This window comes from Carassius auratus, chromosome 30 (assembly GCF_003368295.1).
Source record: "Carassius auratus strain Wakin chromosome 30, ASM336829v1, whole genome shotgun sequence".
Classification (NCBI taxonomy): Eukaryota; Metazoa; Chordata; class Actinopteri; order Cypriniformes; family Cyprinidae; genus Carassius; species Carassius auratus.
The window spans coordinates 25,492,348-25,516,897 of record NC_039272.1 but is presented as its reverse complement, the minus strand read 5'-3'; the positions used below and the strand labels follow the sequence as shown (position 1 = coordinate 25,516,897).

General features: G+C 36.9%; 2 protein-coding genes across 2 annotated transcripts in view; one reads left to right on the top strand and one right to left on the bottom strand.

Moving 5' to 3' along the window:
• Window positions 1-1,126: 1,126 nt before the first annotated feature.
• Window positions 1,127-10,028, bottom strand: LOC113049773 (nuclear pore complex protein Nup88). The gene is made up of 17 exons (XM_026212399.1): window positions 9,767-10,028; window positions 9,526-9,695; window positions 9,315-9,440; window positions 8,952-9,038; window positions 8,603-8,776; window positions 7,212-7,398; window positions 6,971-7,121; window positions 6,074-6,172; window positions 5,901-5,991; window positions 5,605-5,709; window positions 5,032-5,184; window positions 4,585-4,710; window positions 4,340-4,405; window positions 4,038-4,118; window positions 3,777-3,903; window positions 2,411-2,529; window positions 1,127-1,438 (listed from the first exon to the last, which is right to left on the bottom strand). The coding sequence occupies exons 1-17, from the start codon at window positions 10,001-10,003 to the stop codon at window positions 1,375-1,377; spliced, it is 2,163 nt and encodes a 720-aa protein (XP_026068184.1). The 5' UTR covers window positions 10,004-10,028; the 3' UTR covers window positions 1,127-1,374.
• Window positions 10,029-11,269: 1,241 nt separating this feature from the next.
• vps37d (VPS37D subunit of ESCRT-I) overlaps window positions 11,270-24,550 on the top strand; it is a 33,982-nt gene continuing 20,701 nt past the window's right edge. The window contains exons 1-2 of the mRNA XM_026212394.1: window positions 11,270-11,598; window positions 22,755-22,926. Of these exons, the coding sequence (XP_026068179.1) occupies window positions 11,431-11,598; window positions 22,755-22,926 (340 nt within the window). The 5' untranslated portion in view covers window positions 11,270-11,430. The remainder of the gene's footprint in view (window positions 11,599-22,754; window positions 22,927-24,550) is intronic.

Below are 24,550 nucleotides of genomic sequence, written 5' to 3'. Positions count from 1 at the left end.
AAGGGTTAAATTGCCATAACCCGAGATTAGGAAGAGTTGAAGTTATAACAAGTCAAAGCAGAAAATCAATTGAGATATAAAAAAAAGTCTAAATAATGAGATAACTCAGTCAATTATGATGACAAAAAATTGACTATCAATTTGTCATAAATGACTTCTCTTTTAATTGTTTAAAGAAGAAAAAAAAAACTTAAATTGAGAAATTATTCAAATGAAGTAATTAACAAGTGAAAATTGAATAGTCTATGACATCAAATATGTCACAATTACAAGTCAATTATGAAAAGTCAGTTATGATGACGTCAATCATGACAAGAAATATAATGTCATGACTGTGAATTTCATAATTTCTACTTTTTCGTCATGATTGATTGGAATCATGGAAATGGGCCTCCAATGCCTTGGCTTGCCCCATAAATATCCAATGTAAAGTAAATGACTTGTAAAGGAACAGTACAGTACTGTAGAGAGCAATCAAGATTAAAGGAGTAGCTCACTCATGTCGTTCAAAAACCACAAGACCTTCGTTCATGCATCGTGGTACTGTCATGAATGCACGGATGAGAAGAAATAGTTGTCCTTTTTCTTTGTGCACAAAAAATATTTTTGTAGCTTCATAAAAATATGGTTGAACCACTGATGTCACATGGACCACTTTAACAATGTCCTTCCTACCTTTCTTAATGTGTCAGCTGCATTGCTGCCTATGCAGGGACAGAAAGCTCCTGGATTTCATCAGAAATATCTTATTTTGTGTTCCAAAGACGAGCAAAAGGTCTTGCTGGTTTGGAACAACATGACAGTGAGTAATTGAATTTTCATTTCTGGGTTAACTATCCCTTTACCTTTGGTAATAAACAACAGATACAGTTGAGTTCATCATCTTTTGAACCCGGGACATTCCTTCTCCTCACAACAGTAAATATTCAAGCTCCTTGTTCTCGACATGATCTCTTTCCCTCGTCACATTCTGCCTTGTGATTAGAAGGAAGGAAAAGAGGGAGAAGTCTTCATATCCAGCACGACCTCTTCAGATAAGCCATTGTCTCCGTTCAGGAAATAACGCCAATGCCCAACACTGCTGTCTCACAGCTGATAAACTCAAAGCAACATACACAGGAAAGACTCACTTCAAAGTACAGAACGCTTTATTGTCCAAGAGATGTGTACATGTACATACTACTTAATAAAAAAAGAAAAAAGGTTTATGCAAAACTCCAAGCTATTTCTTTCTTGAAGCCCCTCTGAATATGGGAGGTTTGGGTCAAATACTATACTTGAAAGGAGTCTGGGGAGATGCTGTTTGGTTCTTTTTCACTGAATGTTATAAAAATGATCATCTATTGGCCTTTGTGGACTGCTGATTGCTGATGGTCAGAAACTGAAATGATTCTTGATGTCCTTGATCTGCTTCATCATGCCAGCGATGTGCTCTCCCCTGCAGGACAGAAGCAAGCCGTTCAGGATCACTGGACTAACAACAGTTATATATCGTTCATCACTTAATGCAAAGCAAGATCCCCTCTACAGTATCATAAGACATCTGAACATTTGAAATTTTACTTGAGTTGATTCTTATTTGACTATAATTAACAATATATAATATTAATAAAAAAAAAACACTTCATATATTAAATAGATTTTCTACATTAGAATGAGTTTTTTTTTAGTGTTGAAGTAATAAAGTTAAGATTTTTTGTTTAATAAGTAAAAGTCTTCTATAAAAATAATTTACAGATTTTTTGCATAACCATTTCAAAGGATGAGTCTTTTGCATAACAGTAACAAATTTGTTTTTTGAGTAACAGTAACAAGTTTTTTTTTTTTTTTCATAACAGTAACGGATTTGTTTTTTATGTAACAGCAAAAAGGATAAGCCTTTTGTGTAAGAGTAATAAGGATTTTATTTTATTTTTTGAAACCGCAACAAGGATGAGTCTATGTAAAACAGTAACGGATTTGTTTTTTTGTTTGTCTATATACAACATTAGCAGGGATTTTAACAGTTATTAGATTTTTTCATGATACAATAACAGTTTTCTGCACATTATGGTAACAGGAATTAGGTTTTTTTGCTTTATAGTTTTGCTTTATAACAGGTATGAGATTTTTTTTCACCCACACCACAGACTACATATAATCCTATATTTGCAGTCTTGTAGAACACCGTCATGGTTTTAAAAATAAAAAGTGTAATTTCTATTTTCTATAATCTGTATCTGTCATTTCTTTTTATTCACTTGGTTTCAGGGTATAATATGACCTATACATGCTACAGAATAAGAGATGGTCACGGACCAACAACAGACCTCAGCAAAGCTCTTTGAATACACATATGAATGGCGCTAGCGTTGACCTTGGTGTTTTGTATACGTGTGTAGTAAAGCAGGTGGTAACTCTCTGTACATACTGCTCTTTCAGCACTTCCTGGACACACTTCCTCTGATGGGCATTGAGTGTGAGACTGGAGCGAGCCGGAGGTGCTCCTGTATTCATCTGCTTCTTCTGATATTCCTTCTTCATGTTCACCTGACAACACATGACAGCACACAGTGACACTGGGGAAATGACAACAGAGGAACAGTGTAGGGCTGTCACTTTTGTGAAAAAATCATTTTCAATTTAAGACATGTGTTCATTGAATCGATTGTAAAATCGATTTTCCATGTCTAAAAAAAGAAGTTTCCTTTTTCAACGTCAAATAACGGACGGTAGGTAAAGAGAGCACTGGAGACGCACAACTCAGCAATATTTCTTATTTATTGGCATGAAGTTTCGTGCAGAATAACAAACAGCAAAAGGAGTGCAACATTCCCGAAAAAATATATATTCAGAGGGGACGGCTGCCATAACAAAAAAAAACATCACTGCAGGCTTCAACCCGGCTGCATTTATGATTTAGGCAATTCAAAAATCTCCAAGATTATTTTAAATAATGATTCAATCCATTTCAAACAACCGTTCAAAAAATGAAACTTTAAATGGACTTGAGAACAGGCCATGTGTGTGTGTTTTTTTTTTTTATTAAATGTAACCGACACTTCGGCTAGGCGGCACTAGGCAGGCATGCCCAAAAAGGCTAGGACCATTACGAATTGATTGGACAGGAAAACAAGTCGATCAACATTTTCAGGGTCCAGAGCAGGGTGTTTTTTATTCATTATATGTCCAGCTGTTGAGAAGACACGCTCCGACCGCACTGATGTCGCAGGGACACTCAGGTACAGCTGTACAAGGTGGTGGTATTACCGGTCGCTGTCAGCTTGCAATGGTCCTTTTCATAACTCAGAATCTCCTGTAACTAGATGCGCAAATGAGGCGAATTCACGTCTACCCTGCCACGAGACCTCAATACGCGCGTAAATGCGTCTTTACATTGACTTAACATTGAAATAATTCGTGCCAGACGCTCGATTTGCATTTGGTGTGAACGCAGCATAAGAGGTCGCTTTCGATGTCACTGTCATGTATTTTCTCTCTAGCTTTCACAAGGCATACTGCACTTTCGGTATTCTTTATTTTCTTTTTCTGCTTGTTTGTGAATTTTGTTACATGTATATTTTTTAATAGTTTAATTATTTTAAAATTAATAGTGTACATATTTGGTTAAAATCGATTCCCTATTTTCATTTTCGAAACTTTTTTTAGTTGGTCCGATCGATTGTGCAATCGATTTACGAACTAAAAGTGACAGCCCTAGAACAGTGCCAAAAAACAAAGCAGGTTTTAACTTGGATAAATGGTACATATCAGAGTACCATCTGCATTAAACAGACCTGTTTAATGCCATTGTCAAGGTGACGGAGCTGATCATTGATGGTTTGCAGTTCCTTCCTCATGTCCTTCTCACTGTCTGACAGCACAGGAAGTTGGCTCCGCAGACTTCCCAAAACCTGTTTTACTCTATATATATACACACACACACACACGCACAGTTGTATCTCATTTACAATAAATACAATAAGGAAGTTCCGAGTTTAGAAAATCATGCCCATTCCAACATTTTTCTATTTAACTAATTTCAAAGAAAGGTGAACCTGTTAATGTTGGCTTCCTGACGGTACTTGGCATCTTCATATTTATCAGCCAGCCGCTCCGCAGCCTCTCTCAGGCTTTTTCTACAACACACAATCACATTTACCATCTTTAGCACAGGCACACACTGCCATATACCACAGTGTTAATAACTCTTCTGTGCAGAGCCCACTCATATATTACCAATGTCCACCACACTCAATAACAACAAGAGCTTTTGCTTTCTATTTGTAGCTCTTCTCAATGACTCATTGAGAAGCTAAATGAGTTTCTGTATGTGCTATTCAGGCAACATTGGGGTCACCTCTCCTCTCTACAAAGAGCAAGATCCTCCAGCTGCTTATTCTTCTGGCCAGTCAGGAGCTTTACTCTGAAAAGAGTACAATCATGAAAGAAATGATCACAGATGTATTTACATGGACTGCAACAGTCTCACACTTCTAAACAAGAAATGCTGATTAGGCGGTTTATGTGCAACACTTTTGTACTCTACTGAGCATATTTCTATTGCAGTTAACAATATGATCCTAAAACAATTTTATCTTGTACCTTCTCTGCATTTCTTCATGCGCCAGGCCCAGTTTGAGGATGTACTCCTCTCTGAACACCTGTGTGGCTCTGCTCAACAGCTGCAGACATTCTGGAGGAGGAGGAGACGAGTCCTTATCACCTGCCCTAAAACACACACACACACACACACGCAAGGATGTGACAACCTCAACGACAGCTTCACTAAAGTTCAGAAAACATACATTCAGAATGAGACATATTAGTTAAAATAACCAATGCAAAAAAAAAAAAAAAAAGCTCCAATAGGGAATATATAGGTGGTTTGCTGCTGGTTCAAGATGGTCTACCAGCTCTAAAGGGTAAGACCAGGATGATCTAGCAGGCCTAAACTAGTTTTTCAGCTGATATTCCAGGTGATTATTCATTTAATCTCAAATTGGTTTTAACGGTTTTTATTAAAAGTTAACAGAAGCAGTCACATTTTACCTCAGCATTAACGGATTGGTTGAGCTGCGTGCCAGGATGTTGCGAATATGCTGTTCGAAGGAGTCTTCAGCCAATCCACGCAGAGGAGAGCTTCCTGACCCCGCCCCCGGGTGAGAGCAGAGCAACGGAGGGGAGGGGGGACGAATAGAGCTCCTACGCACACATTTAAAAAGAAAATCTTCTGATCAAACCATATAAACCAGATAGTACTTTCAGCACTGGGATTCCCAAACCTTCTTGTCAGCTCAACACTTTAAATATATAAACAACACATTTGCATGTTCTCTGGTGCTGGAAATAATACTACTAATAATAATTATCATTATGGATAGGATTCAACGAAAATGTTGACAGCAATTCAATTTAAGAAAAAAAAGATCTGACAATTATAATGTAATACGCAGCATGCTTCATTTAGAAACACGCAGCACATTAAAGAGTTGCTACATTGTTAGATTTTTTTTTCTTTTGATATGATTTGTAATTAGCTCCCCCAGCCTGAACTAACGAACCCCCTACAGTTCCCTCACAATCCCCTCTATGGGAAAGAGCCAGAGTGTGCTCGTCACGTACAGCAGAGGGAGCAGGAGACATTCGTAGGTACTCGTGATGCAGATCATGGTGGCTCCCAGGGACAGGTCTGACACGATCCAAAACCCACGAACAGGAGCCGGCAAACTGAGAGAGAGAAAGAGAGATATGACGAGAGGGGAATTTAAATAAGACAGCGCTTACTCATCGTCCCTCAAGGTTTGCTTAAACAGCTGCAAATTGGGCTTTTGTTTCACAAGAGATCTGGCTTTTAGCTTTAACCGTCGCTTCTGGTGCCATGGCACTGAAATGTTCATTTTCTGTGAGTGTTCTTCTACCTGTTAGCGAGAGGTTTGGTGCACAGGATGTGCTCCACTATACAGCGCTGCTCTGCTGCCAGCTCCTGCAGACTGTCTTTATCCTCCTCATCTGCAATATCAAAACACACACCGAGTTCTTCAAACACGGTGATGGGGAATATTTCAATGTCCCAAGCAAAGGATGTACTCACCAGACTCCAGAAACCCGTGCAGTTTCTTGAACCAGGTGAGTCCTACACTGTGAACACCGGCCTCATGGGTGCAGTGGTACCTGTGCTGACACAGAGGGTCTGAAACAGAGGGGTTTTGATACAAATTAATAGTTACATTAAAAAACATCAAATAACTGTTCTTTTGACATTTCTATTTGAGAATTTGATATAATAAATAATGCTTCTTTTCTCAAACGTAATATATGGTGCTTAAAAAAATTTAAATGCCTATTTTGTTTTTATATTTAATATTTTTTATATAGATTTTATACTTTTTTTTATCCATAAGGGCACATCAGCCTTCACTCTCGTTTAATAAAACAGGTTACATACATCCTAAAGAAGATTTCAAATCTATTGTGCTGATTTGATTTGAAATGAAGAAACATTTAATGAAACAAAATAGTCATCTGTTATTTTACAAATGTCTTTACAAGCAACCGATTTAATGCATCTCTGGAGAATAATAGTATTAGTAACTTGCAAAAACACTTCCTAACGATTCTAAAATGTGGAATTTTTCAAAGTCTGCAGAAAGTTCCTGAAATTGTAGAGTATCCAGTGGATTTTTAAACGCTGGCCGACTATTACCCATGACATCTTGCAGAATAGCTCTTTCAAATATTTTTAGCATTCACAGTAAATGTGGGGCCAAATCTGCCAACAGCCAAGTAGAAATTTGCTAAGCACTAACACATACTTGCAAACCCAGACAGTATGCAAAGAGGTTTGTGGTATCAGAATGTCATTTTATGACATACCCAAAAGCATTTTGATTCTCTTCCCCAGCAAATTAAGTATCATTAGGGTGTAACAGAAGTATTTAAATTATGATGTAGCCTCTGGGTGTGGTGAGTGCTTGAGTGACCTCCTGACCTCGGTGTAATCTGATTGGGCAGGTGAAATCTGACTCTGTAAGCTCCTCCTCCTCCCCAGCAGCCAGTTTGAGTGTCAGCTCCAGCTCCACACACTCAAACACATACAGCGAGGGCACAGTCTCTGAGCCTCGGGACCATCTCTCTACAGCCTGAACGGAGCACAGACACAGGGGCTCAACATCTCTCTCACACTGCACGAGCTGCATTTGAGGATTTGGAAGATGTATTGACTGTCTTACTCCGCCATCCTCCTCTTCCTCGGCCTCCAGCACCACACAGTGGTACAGCATTCCTGATTCAGTGGCGATGACCAGGATGTTTGGCACACAAGGCAGGCAGAGCACAGCACACGCATCATAGCCGTAATTATCTTCTGCCGCGGGGTACATGGGTAATGGGCCCATCGGCTTCCCTAAATTACTGACACTAAGAGAAAGACGGAAGATAAATGGAGCAGATATCTCACAGGCATCACATTAATAAATCATTATTGTGACAAGGAACCAAAAAAAGATCTCTGTTCGGATCCATAACAAATATGTGCTGAAACAAATTCAGGGCAACTGTGTGAACATCAGGAAAAATACTCATTATACATTTATATACAGTATTCATACATATTTTACACATTTCACTCTACGTTAGGGCTGCACGATATTGGGAAAAAATGACATTGCGATATTTTATTTTTCTGCGATATATATTGCGATATGAAATCTAATCAAATTTTTTCTTACAAACAAAAATGGGGTGAGTAGATTTACATTCTCATTTTAAATGATTTAAACATCGACACCATCGTGTCAATTGATTAATATGCGCGAGGGAGAGAGAGCAAGACAGCGCTCCTGTTGTTTGAAGACAGTGAGCGTATGGCCGGGACTCTCTCTCTCTCTCTCTCTCGCACGCTATCTCTCTATCTCTCTCGCGTTCTCTCGCTCTTAATCCGCAAATCACATTTGTCAAGGGCAGAGGAGCACCTGGCCCGTACAGTTAATGAATAACGGATCAACTACGACAGCCTACATCACGAATCCTGCAATGTGACTATCGTGGATTCGTACATCACGATATCGATGCTTAAACGACACATCGTGCAGCCCTAATCTACATTTTATTACAGTAATGTGCCAAGACACATTATGTATTAATAAAAAAATAAAAAGTCAGTACAACAAATACTATAATAGGGCAACGCATTGTCAACAAAGTCACAATGTGATCCTGATACAGAGGCCATGATATGCTATATGCTACAGGCCTAACTTTTAAGGCCTGATTACAGCTCTAGATTAAACCTCATTGTAGCCTATATATTATACTTTATTATTTTTAGAAACCTTGCATCTTTCTACTCTGTTTAAACGCTATTCAAGTGTTCATATTGAGTTTGATGAATGATAGACGAGTGTTTGGATGTCCTGCCTGATGTACTGTATTACCACAGACTAGCCGTTAACAGTCTGTCAATCTTGGACTGCGTGACTTCACCTGTGGATTTTTTTCCCCTGCGACTAATTTTGGTCAACTAATGGTTAGTTGACTATTAGGGTGCAGCCCTAATATATGATTTGTTAATAGAGAGTATTGTCACCACATCGTGACAGGGTCAAAGACATGTGTTCGTTACCTGTGTGTGAGAGAAATATAGCTCAGAAACGTCTCTCCATTTCCATACAGTATGTAGAGTGGATACACCAGCAGCTCTGCCTTCATACGGAGAGCGCTCAGACGAGGAGAATCTGCCAGCGGCCCAAAGTCAAACGCCACAGCCGTCTCGCCCAGAGATGCTGCATAGGAACGCCTATAAAACAGACATCACAAAAGTTAATTTGTCCAAAATATATCTGTTAATCTATATCCTAAAACCTGAATTTTAGTTCCAAGCAGAATACCGAAAGCTTCTAGCAATACCTTCTAATAAAATCAACAATACATCACTGCCACACTCTGGTTTGAAAGAAAACAGCTGCACTTACCCTCTTGTATGAACAATGCTTTCCTCGTCCACCTGAGACACAGACAAAACTTTGGCAGGGGACTGTGGCTCCTTAAGATTATAAAATCTGGAGGAAAAAATACATGTTTTGTACAACCCAATACAATCATAACGGTAATTTTAGTTTTGGTTGCCTGGACTTTTAATGGAGGAAATGAAACCTCTCAGTTTTCCGCTTTTTTAAACAAAATAGCATAATTTGTATTGCAAAGACTAACCAAAGTTTTAAGGTTTTTGAAAGACACGAGGATGAGTAAACAGAGACAACTTTTCAATGACAAAACGTGTTCTTTTTGAGTAAACTATCCCTTTAACACCTCTGCCAGTCATTTATTCCTGATACCTGATGGTGTTATCTGAGGTCAGCAGAACCAGATGAGGCTCCTCGGTTTCACTGGGGTACCAGGCGGCCTGCCGGAGCGTCACTGAGGCACAACTGGTGAAGAAACGCTCGGCCACGGGAATCGTTCTGTCAAAGAGATACATATAACACTACAGAACCTGCGGCAGCACGGAGGAATAAAGCAGCTCTTTTCAACCTGAGGCGAACTCACTTGCAGTTGATCTGGATGCGTCCTCCCTCAAACTCTGACCTCTTGCCCCAGCGCTGAGGCAGTTCCAGTATCGTCGCTCCGCGCTGACCGATGAGAGCCACATGATACTGCGTCGGGCTTACGAGCACCTGGCACACCTCAAACAGCGGCGGGTTGATGCACAGCAGAGTCTGCAGAGAGATACGGGACACATAGTCAGAGAAATAACTACACCAGACAGACTCAAATCAAACTCACTGACCTGGTATTTCGAAGTGTCCGTGTCGCCGTCAGTGTTCAGCTGTCGCAGGTTTGTGGTGTAAAACACACTCTCAACACAATCCCATATGAATAAGTCACCGTTCAGACAAAACGTAAGGTTCTTGGCTATTCTTTTGCTTGTGCCCTGAGACTCTAAATGAAGCCTTTCTTGTAATTTAGTGAAGATATCGTGGTTCTTCAGCGATTCCCTCCAACGGTCTCCCGCGAACGACGCCATGTTTTTCTGTGTCGTCACGGACAGAATAAAGTCGTCAGAGAAATCCACCAATAGGATGACGCTACACGAATAGAACTTTCCTGTTGCATCATGGGATTTGTCGTTTATTAAAGCGCGTAGTCATTTAGCCCTAACTACTGTAACAATAAAAAAGGAAGAAATACGAAATTATATATATATAAACATACAATAAAAGTTGTTAAATAATATTTTGCATTTATTAAATCAAAATAATAATATTTTCTACATTATCTGGGTTTATTTTGCAATAATGACAACAATGACATCATAAAACTGAATCTAATAATACAATTTATTATATAATTCATATACTTAATATACAATATGAAATATTAAATTTTAAGTTAAATAAATGATTAAAAAACACCATAAATGTATAGATTTTATTTACTTGCCGAGGCACATTTTTGCTTTATTTCAATTAATGAAAACTATTTTACTATTACTTAATATTTTTAGTTTTAATATTTTTAGTTCAGTTAACAATACCAACACTAAAAAAATAGTCTAAATATTAAGCAACAATTAACACAATTATTATATATTTTTTTTTTACTTTTTTTTTTAAAACTGAAATATATTCGTAGATATTCATGAAAGGTTTTAGTCATTTGAAAACTTGAAAATTTGAACAACTCCAATTTATGTCCATATATATATATATATATATATATATATATATATATATATATATATATATATATATATATATATATATATATATATATATATATATATGTTAAGTTAGTAAAATAGTGTGTACTGCAACATGCCCACACTGCAGATTATTATATATTTTTTAAATTCTTCAGAAGTTGAACATTTTGTGAAAATGTAACTTTGATATATTTAATATTGACTGAGTAAGACCATGTCAGAGATTGAAATCATAGTGAAATGAATGATTGACATCAATGTTTAATTTTATTCCAGTGTTCATGTTGTTGCAAGGTTGTTGTTTAGTTAGCTGTAATGTAATTTTTCTTAGCTGAAGCTTTAGGCCAAACTGAAAGCTACTTCTCAACTTATTATTACAATTTTACTTTTCTTGTAAATAATATTTATTAATATCTAGCTAATAAAAGGGTTAAATTATTTCTGCGTCTTTTTGCATAAGATAAGTAAGAGAACTTTGCAAAGTTACTGTAGCGTACTCTTTGCACGAAGACCCGTTGCCGTTTGTAAGTGATTGGTGTTTGTATATCATGTATGGCACGTTGTCAGTGCTGCGGTTTTGGCGCCTCCTGGCGGTGGAATGCGGAACTGGACGAATCTGTAAACGTGTGCCATAATCTTTCCGTGCATTGTCTTCGCATACAGTCAGTCCTGGAGCGCCTTCGTGCCGATGAGAGCTGCTCCGATGTTCATGCGCTTTAGGTGCCGAGCGTGAGCAAAATGGAAGTTAAATGGCTGGCAAACGGAGTTGTTTAGTGCGCCTCACGGGGACAAGAATGTCCCAGAAAAGGGACGTGAACTCTTACCCAGATGGGTACAGGGTCCTCAATAGCAGTGAACTACGAGAGCTCCTACAAGATGAAGAAAAAATGAATCAGATCGTGCGACTCAGTGAAAAGGTATTTCTTCCGTTCACACACAGAGTCTAGACCATTAACAGGCTGGTTCTTTGCATGCTTGTCATTTTTCTCTGATCAACTGATGTACTTGTAGGTAATTCCATTCACGCATATGAAACTGATCGTGTGATTTGTGTAGCGTGTTATATGCATTACACGCCGTCACATACATCGTGTACCGTGTACAGCGCTGCAGACCATTGCACTGCAGACATACTACAAACACCATCTACTTGATAAAATAGCCCTATGTTTTGTACAGACAATGTTTCTTAATGGAATCTTTTCCCAAATATTTACTGGCACATTAAAGTTTTTTTTTTGCATTAAAAGTAGCCTTAATAACGAATTCAACAATTTTAGTAATATGCTGCATCACATATTAACATAATTTCCCATTACAGCTTTGCCAGAGAATAAAAGTGTTAACAAAAAGGCTATTTTCCCTCCCTTGATGTAAAAATCAGTTTTAATACAAGTCTACGGAATACTTGATTCTGATTGGTCAGTCGCATCATTAAGCAGTGAAACATTTTCAGACATTATATACACCAACTGCATATTTCACTGTTGTGTAAAAAGCAACAAATCCTGCACCACAGAAAGTGATTAATAATATATAAATTACTATTGTTAGTAATTCATGTTGTTTATGTTTCTCTCTCTCGCCCTCTCTCTCTAATTGGACTTTATTAATAATTTTTTTTTAATAGATGTAATGGGCTGTTTTTGTTAGCTGAAGCTTTGTACTAAACAAATGATCAAATTCTTTCCAAAAGCTCTTATATTTAATGCACATATATGTATATTATGTATAGATGCCCCTCCCCCATATAGACTGTGTGAGAGTCACAATAATGAGCAGCTGACTCTACATCATCTCTTTAATATCACTCATTGCATTTCAAGCTGTTATTGTAATGCAATAAGTCTTCTTTGTATTCTGTTTTTATAAATGCATTTGAAATGCATTTCGTATGGTTGTAATATTTTCCAGCTCACCGTGTTTAGGCTATAAAATCTCTCTCTCAGATTATTGTGTATTGAGAAACAGCGAGGTTATATGAGAGCTCCTAAGGTGCACCATTCATTTTCAGCTTAGAAATCCCTTTCTCATTTGGGACTGATCCGGTGTCACTGTATATGACATTTGAGACTTAAATTGCTGTAGTTTGATACCAGATCCCCGCATGCCTTCAGGAAGCCTGAGCATGTGATTTGAAATATAAGGATAAATATGTTTGCACGAGGTCATAAATACAACCTCAATCTTCATAAAATGTGATATACACATCATGCACAGTACTTTATACTCATAAATTAAAGGAATAGTTCCTTATGTCACACTAGACTTTATTTTATTTGTGGACACACAACAGGAGATGCCCTGGCTGCTCTTTAAGCAACAGTGAAAGTGAACCAGGACCGAGGATGTCAAGTTTAGAAAATGACCGAAATTGTACCAATCACAAAGTCTGTGGAGGAAAAACGGAGCGAAATTTACGCTAGGATTCTTAAATCTCATTCTTGCACATGTTCAGACTTGTTCACAATTGACATGTGAGAACCAAAGGAGGCATCACTGACTTTAAATGTATATACACGACACATTAAAAAAAGAAAGATTGTCCAGAACGCCATCATTTAGCTTCAGAAGACTATATGAAAGTGACACCACATTTATGGGCATTGTCATTTTCAATGCTTTTTGGTCATTTATGAAACTTGACAGTCTCTTTCTCAATTCACATTCATTGTATGTAAAAGAGCAGCCTGGACAAATGATATATACACACCTTAGTATTTTATTATTTGATCTGTCCCCTAAAAACTGAGCAGTGTTGCCACATTAGATAGGTTACAGATGGTCAGTGTGTTTGTAACAGCAGAGGGAAGTAGTAAAAAAAGAATTATACCAACACAAATAACTGCAAATACAGATGCATCCTCTGTCTACTGCATCTTATGGATTGATGGTCTTTATTGATGGCTGTGCATGAGGGATATGCGCTGGGGTTGTTGAGGTCAAACTCCTAATGACTTGTGATCAGTGAGGCCCATCACTATTCCCATCACAAAACAGGTCAATCTATTAACACACCAAGGTCTCCAAGGGCAACCTCAATGAAAGGGTCAAAATGGTTTTGTGCTCTGGATACAGTTATTGCTCTTGTGTGCATGAGCGTCATTCCCTAACAAGAGATTGTGGTGTTTTTACTAAATGGAAAAAGGCTCTGTAATACCCAAGCTGTGCTCTTTCCTATGAATAGCAATGAGACGGCCTTTATGGTTAACTTTATGTGCTCATTAGTGATACAGAGGAGAGAGTCAGACTTACTCCTTGAATTCATCAGTAACAGCAGCTCTTTGGTCATTCATGGTTTATTGACCAAGCCAAACTATCTCGGACTAAACAGATGGTCTTAATGTACTGCACATACGCTGCATGCTTAATGTGTACAGCCATCATTAATCATGTAGATGTCTGCCTTTGCTGTTTTGTATTGCTTACATGTTGAAAACAACTACATCTTAAGCTTGGATGTTGAATCTCATTGGTGCAAACAATGGCGTGAGTTTGGGGAGAAGCTGTCTGTTTGTTATTCAGTGGCAGCTTGCAAGGAACAAGTGTGAATTTATTTACAGTATTTTTTTTGCTACATTTTTGGCATAGCTTAAATATTTTATATACAGTATATATGTGACCCTGGTCCACAAAACCATTCATAAGTTGCATATTTATTTCGAGCAATAGCCAAAAATACATTGTATGAGATCCAAATGGTTGAATTTTCTTTTATGTCAAAAATCATTAGCATATTAAATAAAGATCATGTTCCATGAAGATATTTTGTACATTTCCTACCATAAATATATCAAAACTAAATTTCTGATTAGCAATATGCATTGCTAAGGACTTAATTTGGATACATTTAAAGGCGATTTTCATAATTATTATTATTTTTGCACTCAGGTTCCAGATTTTCAAATAGTTGTATCTCGGCCAAATATTGTATAAATCAGTAAAAAATGATAACATGAATAAACACATTTATAAGCTTACAAAATATTTCCATTTCAAATAAATGCTGTTCTGAACTTTCTATTTATCAAGATTCCTGAAATCATATTCATCAAAAATATCTTCTTTTTTTTTAGCACAAAATCAGCAGATTAGAATGATATCTGAAGGATCATACGATACCAAATACTGGAGTAATAGAGAACAATTGGAGAAATATTTAAATTCTTGAAATATTTCACAATATTAGTATTTAAAAAAAAAAAAAAAAAAAAATCCCAGCAACCACAAACTTTTGACCAATGGTGTATATTCTAGTGGTACTTAAAAAATATTTAAGTCATTTTGGTCAAAGAAACATTCCGGAAGGACACAATAAGAAAGGATCAGCTATTGTAGAAAAGCAGTAATTTGTGAATCAGCTGTTCTTTTGAATTGTTTTTACTGAAATTGATTCTTAATGATTCATTCACGCGACTGATTCATGATTTCATGATACTTTTGTGGAGCTTTAGTCATTGAGGTTTGAAAGTTACTGTACCACATTCATTGTAAGTAAACACTTTCCTTCTCTGTTCTTTGAAAGAAAGAAAGTCATACAGGTTTAGAATGACTTGATGATGAGTAAATAATGACAGAAGTTTCACTATATTTTTGGTGAACTATTTCAGTCCGGTATTTTCCAGTTTGTGACTGTAGGCATTTGATTTGATATATTTGTTTTATGACCATTGTATCATCCAGCCCACATGGTCTCCAGAGGACTTGCCTCTGCACAGTGTATAAACAGACATACAGGCAGCTGCAAGCGGATATGGATAGTCTGTGTCAATTCCTGTTTAGGGAAAATGCTTTCTGTAGGTCCAGGACTTTTACATTTTGCATTAAACAGCAAGAGAGAGAGGAAATTGGCAAAGAACATAGATAGTGGAGAACATGCGCCAACGACCCTGCTGTTTCCCTCCACATTCAGAATGTTCATTATCCAACCACAAGTGTGAAAGACATGCACACCAACAGGGGCTGGACTGGACTGGACAGTTATTGGCTCTGGGTGACTTATGACGCATGCGGCAGACTCAGCACTATGGAATACTAAGAACCAGAGAGGGAAAGAGCCTCAGGACTCACTCAGATGTTCCTCTGAAATATGCCCCAGTAACTAAAAGATTGATCATGGCCCTGTGAAATGTGAAAGACCATGTGTCTTAGCTGTCTTTGTGGTATGAAAGCGCTACATCCTCTCCAAGATAAGCCACATCTTTTCCTGGAGTTGCAAATGTTCAGATGAATTTGTTTTAGGCGACAAACTGCATAGTTTCAAAGAGATGCAAGTTTTAAAGAGATGTTCTGGTTGCTTTATTAGCTGTATTCTAAAACTTAATGAGCTGCATGTACAGTTAACAAATAGATAAATAATTAAAAATGTGTAGAAACAATTTACACTCAAAAAGTGCTTAGAAAATGTTGCATTTAGGTATGAGAAAATATCAAACACTGATTTAAAAGTGAAATTTGAAAGACTGAAAAAAAAAATTCCAGTAATCTTAAAGATAATTTTTACGCAAGTTGTCCGATTGACAAGATGACTAAAAGAAAGCTCTGTATAATTGTTGGTTTTGGGGTTAAGTTGTCTCGTGAATTCATAAAAAAAATGTGTATGTATATTTTTATGTTAATTGGAGTAAAGTTATAAATCATGGCAACATAATAAAAAAAAATTGGAATCAGTTGTGAGGGGAGCCTCCTGTAACTCCACAACTAACAACAGCAAAAAGATATAAATATATATAGACTCAAATCAAAGACCCTGTGAAATCAAACTGAGAGTTTTATGGTTTTTACTGTGGTCATTTGTATAGTGTATAATTCTAATACCGGTTTTTAATAGATACTAAAATGTACTTAAAATGTACTTTCCATCTCATTGTTTCTGTTGTTTATTAGAATAAAACTATTAAAAATAATTTGTATTTAGTTAAAATAAAGCTAAAATACAATAAAATAAAATATATAAAAAACGTTAAAAAAGAGAATTGTTGTCTTGAAGAGTAACTGAAACAAAACAAGTTCAAGTTGAATTGCTAAAATTAATAAAACTAAACATAAATTCAAATATATTATGAATAATAAAAGCACATACAATTACTAAAACTTTACTAAAAAGATTAAGTTGGGTATGATTGGTTATGAATGGATGAATGAAACGCATTTGTCCATATTTCACTCCGTCTCAAATCGCGCTCGCGGAAAGTGCTCGAGAAACAGTATCTCTTCCGTGGTTCAGTACGCTTTCAACTCGTTTTTTAAATCTCAAACAAGATTGTACGACATTCACATCCCATGATTTGACTGATTTTCAAATCGAAAGGGCGATAGCGCACTACATTAAAAGAAATGATCATTCATTTTTTCATAACCGCTGGCCAAATTAAAAAACAAAACTAGAATTAAAACATCTTTGAGAGCAAGGGGGCCCCCTGGTTTTTCGGGCCCCAACGCAACTTGCGTATTTTGGATATAGGGAGGATCCGCTCTGGATGTAACTGAAGCCTTTTAGCTAGCTCTAAATGGAAGAAGCTTTGATGTCTCGCCAAACTTCTTAATTCAAGAGTCCTGAAAGTGTGACCAAAAATTAAAGAGTTAAAGCTGCTGTTGTCCTATATTGGATTTTTTTTTTAGCAATTTTACAAGCAAACTGGCATGTCGCCTATCTAAACTTCTAACAGTTATGCATATTTAACACAGCATGCTTTGGGATATATGGCTCTTTTTTGAAAGAAAGAGATAAATATTCAAGATTTGACCTCCATGTGTAGTTAAAAAAGATGACATGAATACCGAGTCCCGCTGAGCAGGCATAATTGTTAGGCAGAGCATCAGAGTGAGTGTAATATCTGCGTGTTGAGTGCTAATGGATTAGGTTTGCAGGAGAGATAAGAAGCACGTCATCTCTGCTGGAGCCATTCTTTGGATTATGAGTGAGAACTGTAGGAAAATCTATGACAACCCATATCCAATTCATCACCCAAGCCATTTATCATCTTGTCTAGATCCTCAAAACAGCTCTGTAGGAATTTAAACGATCCTTCACTGATCATACCCTCATTTAGTGGTCGACAACATCTGTATCTTCTTTTAATAGATTCCCAAATTTCAAGTGGAAAGATAGTGTGCTCTTTGTTTGCTGTGAAACCATGGAAATGCTTCCCCCGTCGGAGTGGGCTGCAGTAATGTGAAACAGTTAATGAAAGCTGAGAGCTTGTAGTCCAGTCATAAAAAAGTAGCATGCATCAAGCTTAATTTGTGGTGTTAATTGCACCTTATGATTTACTCAAGTAGGACAGGTTCCTGGATTCACGTCCATTATCAAAAGATCATAGCCTTAGCTCTATTCCTAATTCTAACCATAACCAACCCCTCAAACCAAAGATAAATGGTAGGAAACTTGACACTATGCAGGCATGAATGCTTTGGCCACTGAATCAAGTGGTCCCATTGTACATGCTTAACGTTTATTCTTGCATAGCGGTAACAGACTTTAGTACTCAAAGGAGCGATGTAGTTGAAAACTGACCATAGAAAAGAAATATTACGCTAATGACCAGAACAGAATGCCTCAGAATGCTGAGAATGCAATGCATATCGTACCTCAGATGGTGTTGACACATTCTGGAATGCAAATTTGCATAGTTAGATGATTCATAGACTTAATATGTTTTAGGCCTAAACAAGGAGGTCTATAACACCTGGTTTGAGCTCTCCATTAGCATTTCTCTTCATCTCAGTGGCAGTTATTTGGACGTATGTGATTTGATCTGTCATTTTTTGCTAATGGTTGCTCAGTTCTGCAGCCAATTTTGAGCAAATTACCTGAGCTATGAAAAATGCTAAACTCTTACTGTAAAAACAAAGGTTCTAAAATTAGTTTTTTTGCAGCAATGCCATAGGAGAATATAAAAAAAAAAAAAGCTTTTTGTTTTTGTCAAAGGTTTTTCATATAACCAGGAATGCTAATAAAGAACCTTTATTTTTGAGAGTGTTTATATAGTTCATTATTTATTTGGTGACATGACACTTGATTGGCTAATGTCGGACTGTTCCAACTATTCATTAAGGTGAGAACCCCACACAATTGGCTCTTTTGGAGCTTTTGTTCAGAAACCTGGCATGTTTTCTCTCTTAGTTTAGTTTGTTTAGACGTATATGGACACAGCAATCATGGTCGGATCTGCTCCAAACCAGTTGCTCCAAGATTGGCTGAACAATGTGGTCTCGGCTTGACTGAAAACTCTTGAGTGGTTTGGTTGTGGTAAGAAAGCAATTCGACTCAATGGACCAATTATCCAAGCTGTATCATAATTCATAATGGGAAATGTTACAACAGTGTCTGATTCTGTTGGTGAGCACATTACATATCCAAAGAAAGCAATTCATCTTAAAATGTTGAGTAATTGCAATTTTCAGAAACAGGTGCATTGCAAGAATGCTGTCCCGATGAAACCTTGACACTGCTGTTAGCATAATCCCGGAGCATAGAGGTGCACTCTGACCAATGAGAGGACAGGTATATTCACATGTGAACTGCATAAACCCCATTATGGTTTCGCTTTGAAATGCTCCCAAAGGAACCAATTAGAAAATGATTTAACTGTAATGATTTAAGTCCCTGTTTCAGAACAAAGCCAATAGTCTACTGGTCCATTTGAATTGGGCATAGGTAAAATATATAAATTAAATATATTGTATTTATAACGTTCTTGTGGCTCAAGTGGTAGAGCATTGTGTTAGCAGCGCAAGGTTGTGGGTATCGATTCCCAGGGATAAATGTTAGGTAAAAAATGTTAGCTTGAATGCACTATAAGTCGCTTTGGATAAAAGCATCTGCTAAATGCATAAATGTATTTATTTATTTATTTATTTATTTAATTTTAAATATGTTTACTTGCAAAAACATCTATACACTTTTAAAAATAAAATTTAAAAAAGGAGGTTTTCGTAGCATTGCAATAGAATAACTATTTTGGTTCCCCAAATAACTTTTCATTAAACAGTTCTTTAAAAATCTAATTTTTTGTTACATTTTAATAATTCAAATAACCATTTTCAACTAACCTTTTTCCCTTTTGTGTAATCGAAAGGTTCTATACCATTGATTCCAATAAACAAATCTTATTTTTAAGAGCGTACTTGTGCAAACCCCAGAAAAACTTTGGGCCAAACCCCAAACCTTGGGCCTAAATGAAGTTTTCAGCCCTAAAGAACTGAATGGTGACAAACTGGGACAGCACAGACATCTCATGTGTTTGCATTTTACTCTTCACAGCTTCATTCGTCATGCAGAGCTAATGCATGTCATTTGCAATCATTTAGCATTATGTGATCAAAAAACAGCTTGACGTTTTCCATCTGCGTTTGATGAGGCATTAGTTCTGAACAATTACTTTGCTTAGACTGTATATAATATTGCTTTAGTTTGAAAATTATGATGTGCTCGTTCTGTGCACCGCCATTATATTGAAGTTGTCTCTGAGGAGAAACATTCAGTCATCTCCCACTCTCTTGAGGCATTGATGGAACATCCCCATGCAAACAGCAATTATGTCAACAGTTGAATCAAGCAATTGACCTTAAAAACTAGAGGTTTGAAGCTGTTTTCCAACAAAAAGAACCTCACATAAACTTAATCACGTTTTGATCATGTATGCTCTTTTGAGTTTCTCGAAGCAGCTCAAGTATTCCAGTTTCATCGTCTTCAGAAGATGGTGCCTTGATCAAAGGGGACTGCCGTTCTCACATTCGCTCTTAGCTAGATAGATTCTGTAATAAATGTGCCACCAGTGGGAACATCAGCGCCATGTTTGGGGGTCTCACACAGCATTTAGAAAGGAGGCGAAATTCTCATATTCGTCGAGCGAATGAATCATTAATCCTCTTATATGCTTGACTAAGCACGCTCAGCCTTCATGATGTTCCCCAAGTTTTGAAATGCATAAAACTGGCAGTTAATATACATAGCAGCAACAGAAGAAGAAAAATCAAGTTCTGTTATGACCCAAACCCTCACTTACAGTAAAAGTAGGGGTCTGTGGTTTCGACTGATGTCTGGGCCTTTGCGAATGCTTTCCATGAGGACATTGGTTTGGACGTGGCTCTGCTTTTCCCTCCATGGTTAGAGAATGGTCTTGGGCCGTGTCATGCAGGATGGTCAGAGCGAATAATGGCACTTTTTTTCAGGGATATGTGGACAGATTTGTCCAGCAGCCATTCCAGTTTGGGACTTTGTTTTATTGTACTCAAGCAACGCATGGTAGACTGAGACGGTTGGTTAATCGAGCATTGTCTTTATTGCCGCTCCAGGCTATGTCCCCTTTTCAACGGCAAATCATTGGAAGAATGCTCATTCGCTCTCATCTGGAAAACATCAACTTGCTTTTATAAAAATATAGTTGAATGTCAATATTTAGTGTCGTTCAGACAGAATGAAGTTGTGGTGAATGAGGTCTTTATCTCCGACATTGCTGTTTCTGATGCCATCCTGTGTTTAATATATTTTTCTCTCATATTGCTTGTGGTTTGACCTTGAGCTGTAAGCCTTCCCGTCACAGTCATGAATTGGGCCTTGAGATAAAATGACTCCTATAATATAAATTAAGTAGAACCTTAAGAACTGCTTATTGATATTCATTTCCCAATTCACAAGCCCTAAATTTAAATGACTACCAAAATCTATTCACTTGTGATTCTTTTGATACATTTCACTTGTATGAAAGAAATTCTCTCTCAGCTACTGCTATAAATTATATAGGGATCCTTTTCTAACTTTTTCTAAGCTGGTAAGAAAATGTTAAAAGGAAAAAGGTAAGAGAAACGTGTACAGTACTGGTCCCAATCTCTGCAGTTTACTTAATATTTTGTTTTAAAGATTTAATAATGAACACAGCCAAATACTAAAGTATAAAGTGTGCCTCTTTTTATTTGAATTTCCAGTGCAAAAAAAAAATGTATGCATACTTTGAATGTATGCATATCATTCATTCGCATGCTGTATGCTTTTGTTTTTTTTTCCTAGCCTTAAGTCTTAGTAAACTCATCTAAATACTAAATGTCTTTGTTCACACACAGATGTGGGCCATATACCCAATCCGCAGTGTTTTCATGAAACATAAGGAGCTTTTCTCTGCAAATCAAACATATTAGCTAAAATCCTCTAATGTAATCACGCTAATGTAAAACTGAAGGCTGATATTTTCTCTTTTTTTAGATTTCATACAATCTCTCTTGGACACGTTCAAGGATTCTATGCCTGGCATAATAACCTAACCTAATATGACCCCTGAGGAATTTGATGTATTGAGTTGCATTATTCACACTCACTCTGACTCGCTCACGAGTCCCAAAGAAATGTTTCGAGTTCTCTGTGTTCTTGCATTCCTGACGTCCTTGATGGCCATCTTGTTTGAGGAGCTGCATTCTTAACGGCGTCTACACAAGATTACATTGAAGCAAAGGTTTATCTGCTCCAAATGAGTAAAAAAAAAGCCTAAGTTGTGAAACGTGCTCATTCAATATGCAGAAGGAAAAAGACCGTAATACTGTCCCCTAACTAAACACTATGTGATTAAACCAAATTCGCTTATAGCTATCTCTTGTATATCTGATGCAGCTGTGACAAGCAACAGCACATCCTGATTCCTGTCATGGTGAATCATGCTAAAACATACTAGCAACATGCTTAAATATCTTAGGAGCATGACAGTAACATGCAAAAATGTAAAACACGCTAGCAATATGCTAAAACATGTTAATCGTATAGAGTATATTAGAGTAAATCACACTTGCAACACCAAGTAACAATAATAACAAACTTAACTAATCTAGTATAATCATTTTTACCTCAGTATTTACAGTTATTTAATAGAGGTTACAACACATTGACGTTATAATATCACATTTGCTCTTTTTCATACAGTGAAACATAATAAATTAACTTAAATGTCCCATTGATTGATTTGATTGATTGATTTGATTGATTGATTGTTTGGGGTTAAATGGTATTAAAGATAATCAGTCTTTGTTTTCTGTTTTTGTGTGTGTGTGTTTTGAGTGATGAATAATTGAAATTTGTGTTCAGTTCCAGGAGCTCGAGCTGGAAAGGGAAACCTTGTTAGTAACCAACCGGAGTCTTGCAGAAGAGAGCCTCTCACATCGTCCTCACCTTCAAAACGGCAAGCGGCAATTGGCTGCAAAGTACGAGGAACTGGCAAAACTGACCGCGGCCTGCAGGGACAAGCAAAGCCGACTTGGTGAGTAGAGGTTTAGGGTTTTGTGCAAGTGATACTGTGAATGCTAATTACACCAAGCATTTCTCATTTTCCTCATTATTCAGTACACATTGTGTTTTTTGCTTCTTATATTAACTATGTCTAGAGCTAGGCAATAATCCATATCAATATTTATCAGAGAAAATAAGTCCATGATGTTGATCGTCTCATCTCGCTGTATGAGGAGACTACACATGAACTGAATCTCACTTTATGCTTTCATTTGGAAGCTACTGGCAAATACAGACTAAAACTCAAAGGTCTTTGTGACAAATCGCCCAAAATAAAAGTTTGGTGTGATCTGAAGAATAGTGACAGAAATCTATTTCTCAAAGTAATAATAACGTCACAATACAATTGATCAAAACATCACATTGAATTATTATTACCATTTTATTTTTTTAAGGAATGTCATACAACCAAAATATTTTAATTTATGTTTTATTTTTTTTTACTTTCTTTTTATTGGGAAAAGCACAACAATACAATATTTCCATTCACAGATACAATTTATCCTTTTTTCCCCCTTTTTTCCTTTTTTCTCCCTCTAAGAGAAAATAATTACAATGGATCACAGAGTACTATAATGAACAATGAACAACCCCCCCACTCCCTTTGCTCACCACGACCAACACACATATTACTGGTTATTTATGCAATGCAAACAGTACAACAACAAAAAAAAAAAAAAAAAAAAAAAAAAAAAGGCACACATTCAATTGGGAAGTACCACTAAATCAGTGAAATAGGAAATAAAAGGTTGCCATTTATGGAAACATTTGACTGTACATCCTCTCAACGTGTATTTAATTTTCTCAAGTTTTAAAAAATACATGACGTCTCTGAGCCATCGGGAGACAGAAGGATATTTAGCTGACTTCCAGTGTCACAATAAAGAGCGCCTTGCTAGTAAAGATGTAAAAGCTATGATATCCTTTTGTGTAGGGTTAAGTACAAGTGAGGGGTCAGGAATTCCAAATATAGCAATCAGAGGACAAGGTTGGAGATTAACCCAAAGAACAGAGGACATAATATTAAAATAACCCAGCCAGAAATCTTTCAAATCAGGAAAAAAAAAAAAAACATGTGGCTAAGATGACAAGGTGAGCCATGACATTTATCGCATTTGTCCTCCACGTCCGGATATATTTCAGATAGTCTAAGTTTAGAGAAATGTACCCTATGTAAGACCTTAAACTGAATAAGTCCAAGACGAGCACAAGTCGTGGTAGAACGTATCCTCTCCTCGCCCAATAGTAATTAAAAAAATTAGGTAATGCTAGTCCCCCACTAAGTCTGCATCTCTGCAGTAGAGTTTTACAAATCCTAGGTGGTTTTCCACCCCAAATAAAAGAATAAATTAACTTATCAAGTGCGTCAAAAAAAACCTTTGGCAGAAAAAGAGGAATTGACTGGAATAAGAATATAAATTTTGGTAAAATATTCATTTTAACAACATTGATCTTGCCGATTAAAGAAAGGGGGAGGTTACCCCATCTTTGAATATTGGTTGTAATCTTAGAGATAAGGGGAGTGAAATTCGCAGAAGCAAGGCTAGACAAAGAACGGGTCACGTTGACACCGAGGTATTTGAACCCTGATGGAC

What these genes read in the sequence shown, in the direction of transcription:
- LOC113049773 (XM_026212399.1), bottom strand. Translation starts at nt 10,003, where the DNA reads ATGGCGTCGTTCGCGGGAGACCGTTGGAGGGAATCGCTGAAGAACCAC. An exon ending in ACCTCAGATAACACCATCAG is followed by an intron (nt 9,039 to 9,314) that starts GTATCAGGAATA and finishes TTTTTCCTCCAG; the next exon opens with ATTTTATAATCTTAAGGAGC. An exon ending in CAGGAAGTGCTGAAAGAGCA is followed by an intron (nt 1,439 to 2,410) that starts GTATGTACAGAG and finishes TCTGTCCTGCAG; the next exon opens with GGGAGAGCACATCGCTGGCA.